The following is a 14,697-nucleotide window of genomic DNA, read 5'->3' on the forward strand; positions in this document are numbered from 1 at the left end:
TACAATCCCAGGTGACAGCAGGATTGAAGAGAAACAACTGGAAAAGCTGACATAATATGAGGATTTAAAGATCGAACTGCAAAGACTCTGGCACAAGCCGGTAAAGGTGGTCCCAGTGGTGATGGGCACACTGGGTGCAGTGCCTAAAGACCTTGGCCTACACTTAAATACAATCGGTGCTGAAAAAGTTACCATCTGCCAGCTGCAAAAGGCCACCTTACTGGGATCTGCATGCATTATTTGCCGATACATCACACAATCCTAGACACTTGGGAAGTGTCCGACGTGTGATCCAATACAATAGCCAGCAGAGTGATCTTGTTTGCTGTGGACTCATCTTATTGTGTTTCAAATAATAATAATAATAATAATAATAATAATAATAATAATAATAATAATAATAATGGTAGATTGTTCCTAGCTTCTGGTGTTCCATTGCTATTTCCAATTCCCACCATTCTGCCATGATGTAGTTGTTGTCTACCATTCACCATCAACGTATGATCCCAGGTGCTATATTTCTGAGAATTACACTTCCATCTCTACTTTTTCCATACCATTTATAATTGCAACCTGTAACACATTACTTCCAACTCTTCTGTGGTACATTTGAGCAAATTTCAAGGGTGACAAGCCACCTTCAGGAGAAAAGAACATCTCTTTGGGATCAGTGAGGACTGAGCATAGTCAGAAGGCAAGAAGGAAAATGGAATGGAGTTTCCTATATAAAGACATGGGTGGCTTACACACCCAGCAACATTTTCTGACAGACTCCATTCATCCCCATCATCTCAAACAACTGTATGTATTATGCTAGGAGGAAGAAAACACTACTGCAATGGATGTCTGAGCCTCAATGGCCCTCTAGCAAAATAGTTTCCTATGTATACTGGAAGGTGATAGATTCAAATTCTCCAAGTGTATTAAGCAACAAGCAAGCAAACATGCTGAATTTGTGTGTACCTGGTCTGAAGGGATGCCCCTTCTTGAAATTTGGCCCTTTACATGTTTTGGATTTCAGTTCCCAATCAAACTGACCACAAGCTTTCATGAGCTGAAGTCCAAATACATGAAGGGCCAAAGGAAAGACCACCTTCACTACCCTTGCTTCTTAACACCTACCTTGTCCTTCTCGGAGGTAGTGTTGCTCCCTTCAGCGGGGGCCTCACTTTTGTCCCACAGGTCACTGAAAACCCGCTCGTTCTCCATTCCAGCTGGCAATGCCTTTGGTGACTTTGAGTCTACTTCCTGGGAGCTAGAGAAGGGGGAATAAAACACAGAGCAATCCATCAGTCAGAAGGAGACGAACAGTCGCTGGTATCTATGCAGACACACATGACACATGAATCAAGCAGGGCAGGCATCTTGTCCCACTGTTTTACAGAGAAGGCCCGCCCTGCTCACTCCACTAGCTGCCACTGTATACTGGCTGCAGTTCATGAAGGGTCCATAAACTATGGAGCAGAGAAAACCCAAATTTGCTGCTATGCATGTCTCTCTGTAGCTGTGAGGAAAGAAGGAGAAGAGATGTCTTCACTTTGTATAAATCTACACCGTGGCATGGGCCCCCTGGTGGCACAGTGGGTTAAATCACTGAGCTGCTGAACTTGTTGACTGAAAGGTCAATGGTTGGAATTCAGGGAGAGGGGTGAGCTCCTGCTGTTAGTCCCAGCTTCTGTCAACCTAGCAGTTTGAAAACATGATCAGAAGATAAATAGATACCGCTTTGGTGGGAAGGTAATGGCGCTCCATGCAGTCATGCTGGCCACATGACCTAGGAGGCGTCTATGGACAACTCCAGTTCTTTGGCTTAGAAATTGAGATGAGCACCAACCTCCAGAGTCGGACTCGACTAGACTTAATGTCAAGGGGATACCTTTACCTTTACTATACTGTAGCATTGTCTTTTGTATGGAGGAAATATTGAACAAGATTTATGTTGGCCGTAAATGAAAACTGCTTAAACGAAGAACTGGATGAGATCTTGCGCCATCCTTTTTCCTTCAACAGATGATTTAAGTCCTATAGACCTTCTCCCATACCAGTATTTATAGTGCGGTTTGTGTTGTGTGAATAACTAATTATTTTAGTGATTGATTACATATACTTGTTATATATTTTTTTACAAACATAATTTTTGCTCAGCTAAAGACACAGATCCCATGCATCACTATTCATTATATTAAAATGCTTAATCCCAAACTTAGGATGCATCTACACTATAGAATGAATGCAGTTTTGCACCGCTTTAGCTGCCATGGTTCAATGTTGTGGAATCACAGAACTTATAGTTCGGTGAGGTACCAGCCCACTTTGGCAGAGAAGGCCTTGTGAACCGACAACTCCCGTGATTTAAATGAAAACAACAGGTTAGAATGATCAGGATGAAAGCTCAGGTTGTCAATATATAAGATTTTAAGGTTTTCATAGTGAAAATGTACTGCAGTGGCACCTTTCCACTAACTTTCTGTCTCACTTTGTGACGCATTTGTACCAGCAGAGCACTGCGTCACAACACAATATGCAATGAAGCATGGTCCCTTCCCCAGGATTTGAGAAAACCAGCCCAGAAGAAAGATATCTGCCAGGCTTCCACTTTGCAAGCTCTACTGCTCTGTCATGCTTCACCCTCTCTTCATCACCTTACTCAGGCAACTGTAGAAAAAATACAGGGCACCGGAGCAGCAGAGGCTGTTTCTTTTGCCCTGCTTGCCTTCTCTCCACAAAACTCCTTCTCAGAGTCTCTCTTTCCACTCAAGGCCTGGGCAGATCTGCTTTGGATGTGTGTGCAAGACTAAACTGGTTATGGCAAGGGGAAGGTTAGACACAGTGAATATTCTATGGAGGTCTTTGCTGCAAACACATTCAGGGAAGGAACCCAGGGACAGGAGCTGAATGTGGAGGAAAAGGGTGCTGAGGAAGAGAACTGGCCCAATGGCAGGCAGCTTTGATGAATCGCCAGGCACTCGCTGGGCTAAAAACAATGGGTGTTCCATAACAAACACAAATCCTAAAAATGTCAGGAAATTAAAGTCCTAAAACAAGAAGTATTCGGGGACAGGGTGGAGTAGAAAGCTCGTGGACTCCTAATTCTGAAAAGCACTCAATACAAATACTAGACACAGCAACTATGAAAAATTCCCATCCAAGAAACCAATGAATAATGTTTGCACTTGGGGACAGACAAAAATGGCTATACGTAAGGATAGATCAGTTGCTTGTGTTCTCTTAGATTTGGATCTTCACTGCCAAATCTTGCAGTCCAAACTACCTTTATATTGTCAGTGTAGTAGGCCCCATATAATGCAGTTCAAACTTGCCTCCTTGCCTCCCTATTTGAGAGCCATGCGTGACTTAGGGCCTTTTATTCTAGCACTTAAGACCTGGCTTTTTACTAGAGCATTTGACTCATGTTAATTTATTAATATTTGTATGTATGTGTTTTATCCTGTATAATTTCTGCTATGTAAATCGCTTAGAGCATCTTGGATGGAGGGATATTAATAAGTAATTAAAGATGATGATGATGATGATGAGGTTCTATAATGACCATATAATGTTCAAACTACATTATTTGGCATTGTAGAGCCAGCCTAATTTCTTTTTAAATTCATCATATTTTGATATCCATTCACAAACACTGGGATGGATTTTTATGCGTACTTCTCCTATAACATACACATTTTTGTATGCAGTTTTTCCACATACATGCATTTTGATTAACATTTCCAAATACCTTACATTTTGATATATTGTATGTGCACTTTCACCTAAGACACATATCTTAAACTGGAAAACAGAATTGTAAAATTCAGAGAAGAGAAAACACTGAAATACACCTGCATTTGCAGAAATGGAGTCCGCATCTGATTTGGGCCAATTTACCCCTCATCTCCAGCGGCAGTTCAAACTGCCTTTTTTACTTGCTGCAGTATTGTCAAAAGAATATCAGAAGTTACCATGTAAAATGGAAGTGATGCCAACAAAACCATCTACTATAAAGATTCAGAAAGGAGGAAGGAGTATAAATAGGTGAATCATTAATAAATCACTAGAATAATACTACTCATCAATAAACCCTGAAGGTGAGAATAAAAAAATAATAAAAACAAACAAGAAAGTAAACTAGTTTTAGAGTACACTAGCTTAGGTACCCGGCGATGCCGCTATTAGGTAATTTATAACACTAATTATTAGAAAAATTCAGTCTTTTTTCTTTTTTTAATGAATGCTCCAATTAGAAAATGCACAAGAATGTGGGTGAACTACAACACCCAAAATCATGGGTAAATCCTCCCCAAACCCCACCAGTATTCAAAGTTGGCCACATTAGGTCTGTGTGCCAATTTTGGTCTGGATCCATTGTCGGCTGGGTCCAGTGCTCCCTGGATGTGGGTGAACTACAACTCCTGGATTCAAAAGTCAATCACTCCCAAACCCCTGCCACTATTCAAAGTTAGCCATGTTGGGTCTGTGTGCCAAGTTTGGTTCAGATCTGTTGTTAGCTGGGTTCAGTGCTCCCTGGATGTGGGTGAAATACAACTCCCAGAATGCAAGGTCAATCACCCCCCAAACCCCACCAGTATTCAAAGTTGGCCATGTTGGGTCTATGTGCCAAATTTGGTCCAGATCTGTCATCAGCTGGGTTCAATGCTCTCTGGATGCGGGTAAACTACAACTCCCGGATCCATTGTCAATTACCCTCAAACCCTACCAGTAATCAAAGTTGGTCATGTTGTGCCTGTGTGCCAAGTTTGGTTCAGATCTGTCATTGTTGGGCATCACAGGGCTCTCTGGATGCAGGGAGAACTCAACTTCCATCATGTTGTGTCAGTCCCGCAAATCCCACCAGTATTCAAAGTTGATCATATTGGGTATTTGTGCCAAGTTTGGTGCAGATCCATTGTCGGCTGAGTCAGAGTGGTCTCCGGATGTTGTTGAACTATAACTCCCAGAACCTAGGGTCAATCTGCTCCAATCTCCCCCGCCCTATGTTCAGCTCCTCTGTGTGCCAAGTTTGGTCCAGATCCGTTGTTGGCGGGAGGTACAGTGCTCTCTGAAAGTTGGGGCAATCTTGGAAAATACATGCATACCACCATACATACAAACATACATACACCAACTTTTATTATAGAATATATAGAAGATGGATAGATATAGATTGCACATGGAAAATCTTCCCACTCTAATGAAGTGAAACAGGCTAAACCATACTTAATTATTTGATTTATATCCTGCCTTCCTCCCAAATTGGGACCTTGGGAAGCCTGCAGGGCTTCCTCTTTAAAATTGTTATTAAATTTGTTGTGGTTAACTAAGACTGCTGCTAAAGAGGATCCGTGCCTGGTGAACCTATGGTAAACCAGATAGGCCAGGACAGGAAAACCAACTCACTAAGTTGAAGACAAGCCACAGAGGTTTATTCAGTTTGGCCAAAAGGGAAGCAAATTTGCTTCACAGGTACAAGCATAAACATACAGAGAAATATAAGACATCTTATACAGTTCTGACCGCTATTCAACTTTCCGCTGCCCTCCCCTGATTGGCCAGAAAAGAGGCTGGCTAGGATCCATGTCAGGAATGGCTGGGAGGGAGACTGGTCAGAGTGAAGAACTGATCAACTGCAGAGATGCCCCCTGGGAGGGCACAGTCTGGGAAAACAAATGGTAAAGATACAGAGATGGGTCTCTGATGAGCTCAAATTTCTAGTTTTATGTCAAACAAAGATAGGAGCTTTAGAAAACAAAGGTGCAAGACTCAAGAGACAGAGATGTTGACCTTGTGTACTCAAAGGTTTGGCTGTCATTAAAGAGGTTTGATACATGCACGTAATTTAAGCCTCTGTTTTTCGCAGGCAGCAATCTCTCAGCTTCAAGTGAACCATATAGGTAGACAAACAGCTTTGGGTTTATCTGGGCTGATGGGAAATCTCTGCATATACCTGGACAATGGGCTTGTTAATTGGCTTGGCTTGGAAAAAGGTCCAGGGGGTTTGCCCACCTTTCCTGTCCAGGAAATCTCTCAGCAGGGAGGTGAATATCTCTGGGCTTGACTGGTTATATTTTGGTAAAGAAGTTTATACATTTTCATATATATGAAATAGATACACTATACAGAAAGATAAAAGTTATATAGAAAGTTATAAAGAACAGTAAAGGTAAAGGTTTTCCCCCGACATTAAGTCCAGTAGTGTTGGACTCTGGGGGTTGGTGCTCATCTGCATTTCTAAGCCGAAGAGCCAGCGTTGTCCATAGACACCTCCAAGTTAATGTGGCCAGCATGACTTCATGGAATGCTGTTACCTTCCCGCTGGAGTGGTACCTATTAATCTACTCACATTTACATGTTTTTGAACTGCTATGTTGGCCAAAGCTGGGGCTAACAGCGGGAGCTCACGCCGCTCCCCGGATTGGAACCTGCAACCTTTCGGTCAGCAAGTTCAGCAGCTCAGCGCTTTAACCCACTGCACCACCAGGGGCTCCTTGTCATGAAGAATAGATACCATTTATTAAAGGGGTTGATATGATAGGATTTAGGGATTTATAGCTGTTGCTGGTTTGGTCTTGATTGTCTGATGCTTTGAACCTGCACAAATCTGGAAAGGGTCTTTTTAAAGGGGGGAAAATCATATATTTATTTCTGAGCCCTTGGTGAATTATAAATCTTTTTTTGGGGGGGTTGACTGTGGCTCAATAACAATACTATCCAAAACAAACAGGTACTGAGCACAGATACTTATAATCATATGGGGAGACACACAGAAACAAAACACCATTTCTTGCCGGCAACCCTTCCAATCCAAAGTCAGTTCTGTAGAAAACACAGCTATAAAGAAAAGGAACAGCTGGTGGGAACACCTCCGCAAATGCATTCCTCCATTCATTTATTAAACTTATAACCCACCTTTCTGCCAAGGTATGCTCAACGGGGGCTCTTCTTTTCCCCATTTCTCACCCTCTCCATTTGCGGAGATAGAAAGAGTGAGGTTACCAGAAATCTTTCTTTTTCTCCCAGCAGGGCTTACCTTTGTGTTACCTATCTGAGCGAAGGACCTGGGAAGCCAAAGAGCTGGTTTGGAAGGACTGGGCTCCCCTCTATGCTCTGCTACCTCTTCCTTTTAAGGCCGCTATAAGGTAAAGAATGATTCAATGGCCTGCCGAACTCCAACACCTCAGAGATAAAGGTGTGGCTCGAGATGAGGGGTGTGTAGAGGAGACCAAATTCTCCCAGCAAAGGTAGTCATGCATCTGATCTGATTTGGCTCACAAATTGCAAACACAGACCACAAGAAATGATAAACAAAACATAGAAGAGAGCTGGCCCAAATGGAAGAGTTCTCCCCTCTTTGCCACGCTCCCCACTGTTCATTGCCGCTTCCAGCCTGAAAATGACTTTTTCCTTCAATACTTTACGCCTACCTGTTAGCAAAGAGCACACCAAAGGACTTTCGCAGCAGGTAGCTGTTGCTCTTTCATTATATCGATATCTTTAGATCAAAACAGAGCCCTACATACAAGTCATCAGTGCCAGCAGCACCGATGAAACAAGATTTAGCAGTATCTGATTTCCAACAAATAACAGAGTAGCTGAACTCTCTTCTTTACTACTATCGCTTTCCTTTTTCAAAATTTGGACATCTGTTCAAAAAAGGTATCATCCAAATCTTCAGTCTGGCCTAGGGGTCTATAGTACAATCCCACCACAATATTGCTGCTGTTTCCTGAAAACTGAAAGGAGACATCTTCCAGGAGTGGAACCCTTCCACCAGCAGATCCTACATAAACAGCAACTTTAAACACGAGGAAAGCACATAAAAACACTAATATCAACATCATGATTGATAACATTTTGTTGTCATACATTTATTCATATATTTATTATTATTATTTTTATTATTATTTGATGCATTTATTAACCGCCATTCTCAGCCCTTTAGGGCTTTGCAAGGGTTGTAGCTCTACAGCAAAACGTCCACTTTGCACGCAAAAGGTCTTGAGTTCTGCCTGAAGCATTTTCAAATTGGGCTGGGAAAGATCCATGGCTGAAACCATGGAGAGCCAACACCAAGCAGCATAGTGACTATGTCAGTGTTTCTCAACTTTCCTAATGCTGCATCCCCTTAATATAGTTCCTCATGTTGTGGTGACCCCCAGACATAAAAAACATTTTCATTGCTACTTCATAACTGTAACTTTGCTACTGTTATGAATTATAATGTAAATAACAGGTATGCAGTATGTATTTTCATTCACTGGACTAAATTTGGCACAAATACCCAATACACCCACAAATCTGAATACTGGTAGGGTGGGTGGGGATTGATTTTGTCATTTGGGAGTTGTAGTTGGGATTTATAATTAACCTACAATCAAAGAGCATTCTGAACTCCACCAACAATGGAATTGAACCAAACTTGGCACACAGAACTCCCATGACCAACAGAAAATACTGGAAGGTTTGAAGGGCATTGACCTTGAGTTTTGGAGTTGTAGTTCACCTACATCCAGAGGGCACTGTGGACTCAAACAATGATGGATCTGGACCAAACTTGGTATGAATACTCAATATGCCAAATGTGAACACTGGTAGAGTCTGGAGAAAATTGACCTTGACATTTGGGAGTTGTAGTTGCTGGGATTTATAGTTCACCTACAATCAAAGAGCATTCTGAACCCCGCCAACGATAGAATTGGGCCAAACTTCTCACACAGAACTCCCATGACCAACAGAATATACTGGAAGGTTTTGGTGGGCATCAACCTTGAGTTTTGGAGTTGTAGTTCATCTCCTACAACAGAAAATACTGTGTTTTCTGATGGTCTTTGGCAACCCCTCTGAGACCCCCTTGCGACCCCCCCCCCCCGGGATCCCGACCCCCAGGTTGCGAAACCCTGGTCTACATGGTCTGACTCAGTATGTGTCTATATTTTTTATCTAAATGAGGTTTTACTATTTGACCTACATTAAATATGAAAAACTGGGGTGCAGAGCCAGTAACACATCTGAGCACTAGTTGGCCACTTCTGGAGACAGAATATTGGAGTAGGTGGTGTTTCATTGACTCAACAGGATGATTTCCATATTCCAACATATCTTTTGCCATTCTATGACTACCAATCCCATCTATCTAAATGCCATGTATAGTGCAAAACCTCTAGAACTGCTACGGCACTATCAGGGCAGATAGCTTTGGGACCATGAAGCAGAAAAGCAGCAGGGACTACCAAATACAACAAAGCTGGCTTACCACATTATATAGCAAGCAGACAAGCATAGATTGCCATCAAATGGGGCACACCAGCTTGCACAAAGAACATTACACTCAAGAGTCTATATTAACCAAACTGTATCACTGTGTTTTTCTCATGATGTTGCAGGCACCAGCCAATGGTTATTTAGTACAGAAATACAGTTTGAGTATCCCATATCTGAAATACTTGAGATCAGGAGTGTTCCATATGCCAGATTTTGGAATATTTGCATATACATAACCAAATATCTTGGAGCAGAGACACAACCCTAAAGACAAAACTCATTGGTGACCCCAAATATTTTCACTATTCTGTACAATAGTTTCTACTATTCTCCAATCAGCATAGCAATTGAGTATGCTGGAAAAAGGTTTCTGGGAACTGCAATCCAAATAGGGAACCTTCAGAAACAAACTCTGGATCTAGGATCACATAGAAGAAATGAGTAACAGCAGAACATTTATTGTGCTCGAAACCGCTTGTCTGGACAGGTTTGAGAGCTAAGTAAAGTATTCTCTCTAACAGATTTATGGCCAAATTCTTGGACTGACACGCAGTGCTTCTCCTGTGTTGTGACACCACAAATCTGTGAATTGTCAGATCACGGAATGTAGCATTTGAGAAACTGACACAAACTGTGATCACTTGCTTATCCTGGGCTAACAGTCATCTGACAAAACCCTGCTCCCAAAGCATTCATGACTTTAAAAGCATGCAGAAATGTGTGCTTTGAAGAAACAACTTTCTAGGAATACATATTGTGCAATACAATGTTTCCACAAGTATACATCTAAAATGTACTGAAACTGAAATGTGGATGCTCGTGACAGTTAAATGCTTCCCCTACTGTATTGGTACAGCCACACCAGGAGCTCCAGCTTATCTTGCTATTTGTTGATTACTGCATGTATTTTAAAGTTCTATGCTTTTGCAGTTAGATGGCTTTCCTTAGTTTGCATTTATTGGATCTATGACCTGTCAATTATCGTTAGGTTCCCTGGTCCCGCCCCCTTTTGGGTTTTGGAGGGAATAGGAGCCATTTTGGGTCAGTCTACACAGAGAAGCCTTTCATACAGGACATAAAACCAAAAGCTCCTGTAGAAAGCTTCGTCTTCTACAGCTTGGCCGGGGATATACAGCTTGGCCGGGGAGAAAAGGCCCTATAGCTTGGCCAGGGATATACAGCCCCATAGCTTAGCCAGAGAGATGCAGTCTCAGCACAGTTCTTTTGCTGAGGATTTTACAGCCTTAAGCAGATCCTTTGCTGAGGGAATCCGGTCCCACAGCACTTCAGCCAGCCATCACGGAAACCTGAACACCTTATTTTCCCCTGGAAGTCTACAAAGCTCTGCTTGGTAAGGGTCACTCACGGCAGCCAGAAGCAGTTGGTACCGGGTGTAGGGGCTCCACGCCAACAGAAGCAAAGACAGACTGCCCAGGTAAGAGGTTAAGGATTTCCCCATTCGTTAAAATACAGTTATGAAGATAGTGCCTGTCCCCTGTGGACAAGATTGAGAGAGCCAATAGACTATTAAGAAAGCCATGAAGTACCTGTTTGATTTCAATAATAAAGAACTTTGTTGAACCTTTAAGCAATCTAAAGACTCTGTTTAAGGAAATCCAAAGGCCTTTAATCTGAGGCAGCTCTGACGTCCCGTTGGGCACACAGAATTTATGTCCTGTCTACAGTCTTATGTACGGGCCCAGCGTGCGACAGCACAGTAGAAGACGCAAGCTTGTGGCTTTTAGAGCTACAGAACAGTATTTAAGGGAGCCTGTACAAGCCATTTCAAGTCTTCATTACCAGCATCCATCTGTTTGTGTCTGAGGAGTTTCGGCCACCTTGGAGAGGAGCCCATCTGTTCGTGTTTCTTCATTTTCGGCCATTTTGGAAGACACCCCATGTGACCAGAAGGGAGGGGCTGGCAGCCTCCTTCTTTGCTCCAAGCTCCACCTTCCTTGCAAGAGGAACCTGAAAGTCTGCATCAGCTTTCTTCCCGCCCTTTTTGAAGATCTACACAGCTAGCTTTGCAAGTTTGCTACAATCCTCCTCCAGTCTTTGCACAGCAGGTCTGCAAGTTTGCTACAATTCTTCCCGCCCTTTTTGGAATCCTGCACAGTATTGCTACAGTCTCCAGCCAGAAGCAAGTTCCCACCTTTTTGAAGCTCAGCTTTGCAGCAGCTTTTGGTGCTTTGCTTCTCCTGGAAAGGAGCCCTTTGCAATTCCTTTTGGTTTTGCAGCCTGCCAGCAAGACTTTAACCTGCATTTGATTTATTGTGTCTGCTGTGTCTTACTCTCTGCTTTAAAGTGATAAGTTTTTTGAGTGTGCTTGTAATTGCACTATCATATTGCTTGCTCTATGTCAGGGGTCCTCAAACTTTTTAAACAGTGGGACAGGTCACAGTCCCTCAAACTGTTGGAGGGCCGGATTATAATTTGAAGAAAGCATGAATGAATACTAATGCACAATGCACATATCTTATTTGTAGTGCAAAAACACTTAAAAACAATAAAATAATTAAAATGAAGAACAATTTTAACAAATATAAACTTATTTAAAAGTATTTCAATGGGAAGTGTGGGCCTGCTTTTGGCTGATGAGATAGGATTGCTGCTGCTGTTGTTGTTGTTGTGTGCTTTCAAGACGTTTCAGACTTAGGTTGACCCTGAGCGAGGGGCGGGTAAATGATCTTGGAGGGCCACATCCGGCCCCTGGGCCTTAGTTTGAGGACCCCTGCTCTATGTGTTATATCTGCATTGATACACTGACTGCTTTATTACTGCATCACTATATCGCCTGCTCTTTGTGCATATGATTGCATTTACGTATTGTGTGTCCTATTGACTGTTGGTTAGTGATATACTGATTGCTCTGCTTGTCATTTCACCTGTATTGCTAAACTGCTCGGGCAATTTGCTGTCATGGCTCACACCTCAAGTTCCCCAAAATCTGAGAGCAAAACCTACGACCTAAGATCCCAGAGTTCTTTGCACCCACCCCAGAAAGCCTTAGATGCGCTTCTACAGGAGGAATCTAGGCTTACAGATAAGGTGGAAGGCGTATGGCTTTCTATTGTCGACCCCGATAGCCAGTTACAGTGTTCGGAGGATTTAGAGAAATCTCAGGACCTCAAGGAAGATCTTAAGGTTTTAATTAATAAGTGGAGAGGCTTAGTTGATGACATCACCCAGTTGCTTAGTAAAATAGCCAGGATGCAGATCTTAGGGCAATTCAGTTTTTGAACAGTGTTAAGCTTAGGGAATCTAGCTATGCTCATTTGTTTCATGCAACCAACTTTGGTCCCTCCCCCAGAAGGAGCAAAGATGTTCAAGCTTTGCCCGCTAGTAGTGTGATCCCTGAGCCACTTAAGCATTCCCCAAAGGCTTCAAGCGCAAAGAACAGCCAGGCAAGCGCGTCTGCCCATAGCAAACACAGCCACACCAGCAGGAAGCATAGCAGCAGATGTGATTCAGTGTCTGGATCGTCCGTCTCCAGAAGCAGCTCCTCATCGATGACAGCCTTATACGCCAAGGAAGCAAGGCATCTGGAACTGCAAGAAAAAATACTTGAGGCCGAAGCTGAGGCAGCAGCTGCGGATCTAGGCCTGGACTTCGAGCAGGCTCAAATAGAGTTAGAGACAAAGTTGAAGTTGTCGCACATCCAGCAGGAGGCAGCGCAGAAAAGGGTCTGTGCAACATCCTGGCAAAGGCGCTGCAAGGAGAGCTGTCTCAAGAAAATGTCAACCTTTTGCCAACCCCTCCAACCACGCCTCTTCTGCCAGCCCACATTGGTTTCCAAGACAGCAAGCTGGTGCATGCGGACAGCGACATCGTGCCATGCAGGCAGGCCGAGCAATTCAGGGCCAGGAGCCCACAGCCACCAACTCAGGCACCAAAGCCCAGCCCGGAAATCAGGGTTTTGCCCATTCCTGAGGCCGCAGGTGTCCCCTGGAATGGACCTTCTAGATTTCAAAAGAACTTCACCTTTACCCCTGACCAAACACCCCTTCCGTTTCTGCAAACTCCTCAGTCGCAGCTTGAGTCTTTGTTCAGGAACCCGAAGAAGGATTTGAGGGGCAAAGGTGTGGAAAAATTCTCTGACCAGCCAGAAGGTTTCCTACTTTGGAAAAAGACTTTTCAGCGAGCCATACAGAGTTTAAGACTCACCTCTGAGGAACAACTGACTCTTATGATTGCCTGGCTCGGTCCAGTATCAGCTCAGCAGGTGAGAAGGATTTTCTCGGCTCTCATCGACCAACCACATAGAGCATTGGACACTGCATGGACGAAGCTTGATCAGCGCTATGGGTCCAGCACCCAGATTGAAGCCTCGCTGATGGACCGAATTCACAAGTTCCCTGTGCTCAAACCTAAGGACTTTAAACAGCTTTGGGACCTGTCAGACTTATTGATTGAGCTCCAGTCAGCCAAGGGAAACCCACAGCTTCCAGGATTTGCCTGCCTGGACCAACACCTGTCCCAAACTGCCATCACTCAGAAGCTGCCGTATTCCTTACAAGAAGAGTGGGGCAGAGAAGCCTTCAGATTCAAGCAGGTCAATCATCAGGTCTACCCACCATTCACCCATCTTGTGGATTTTGTTACAAATGCCGCCATGCAGCTCAACGACCCACAGATGGGATTTCCTACTCTTTATGGGACTCCAAGGACGGACAGGCCCATCAAAGAGCCCAAAAAACCTGCAAAAGACAGTGGCACCAAGAGAAACATCGCCGTCAAGTCCATGGAGACCAACCCTTCTCCAGATGATGCCAAGACGACACCTAAGGATGTTTTGTGCCCACTGCTTGCAAAACCCCACAGTTTGGCCGACTGCAGGGAGTTTGCCAAGAAGCCTCACGCAGACAAGTTCGAGATCCTCAAGAAGTCCAGGATCTGCTTCAGGTGCTGCGGTGCAACTCCCCACCAGTCAAAGTCATACAAAGAAAAGATAAAGTGCGAGGTGTGCCAATCCGAAAAGCATTGCTCAGCCATGCACAACAAGGATTTCGTGCCCTTCAAGGTCAAGAGCGGAGCCATCAGTCAGCGCTTCTCAGACGTTTCAGCTGGACCTTCACCAGGCACTGAAGCACCCTCTGTGGCCTGCACACAGCTGTGCGGCAGCCCAAAGAAGACTAGGATATGCCACCCCATCTGTTTGGCAGAGGTCTATCCTGCCAGCAGGCCTTGGATGAAGAAGAAAATGTACGTGGCCCCTGACAACCAAAGCGACGGTTCCCTGGCCACCCTTGACTTCTTCAGAATCTTTAAGGGGCAGGCAAAGACTATTGACTATTGTATTTCTACTTGTACGGGCAAACAAAGGAGACAGGGCCGCGTTGCATCTGGATTTATCATTTCGCCATGTGGCAAAGACATTCGTTTTGAGTTACCTGACCTTATTGAGTGTGCGTCCATCCCATGAGATAAGGACCAGATTGCTAC

General features: G+C 43.8%; 1 protein-coding gene across 4 annotated transcripts in view; it reads right to left on the reverse strand.

Moving 5' to 3' along the window:
* NOS1 (nitric oxide synthase 1) overlaps positions 1–14,697 on the reverse strand; it is a 220,834-nt gene that overhangs the window by 60,073 nt on the left and 146,064 nt on the right. For all 4 annotated transcript variants that reach the window (XM_067473256.1, XM_067473257.1, XM_060785472.2 and 1 more), the window contains one exon: positions 1,123–1,255. In XM_067473256.1, coding sequence (XP_067329357.1) covers positions 1,123–1,255 — 133 coding nt within the window. The remainder of the gene's footprint in view (positions 1–1,122; positions 1,256–14,697) is intronic.

This window comes from Anolis sagrei, chromosome X (genome assembly GCF_037176765.1).
Source record: "Anolis sagrei isolate rAnoSag1 chromosome X, rAnoSag1.mat, whole genome shotgun sequence".
Classification (NCBI taxonomy): Eukaryota; Metazoa; Chordata; class Lepidosauria; order Squamata; family Dactyloidae; genus Anolis; species Anolis sagrei.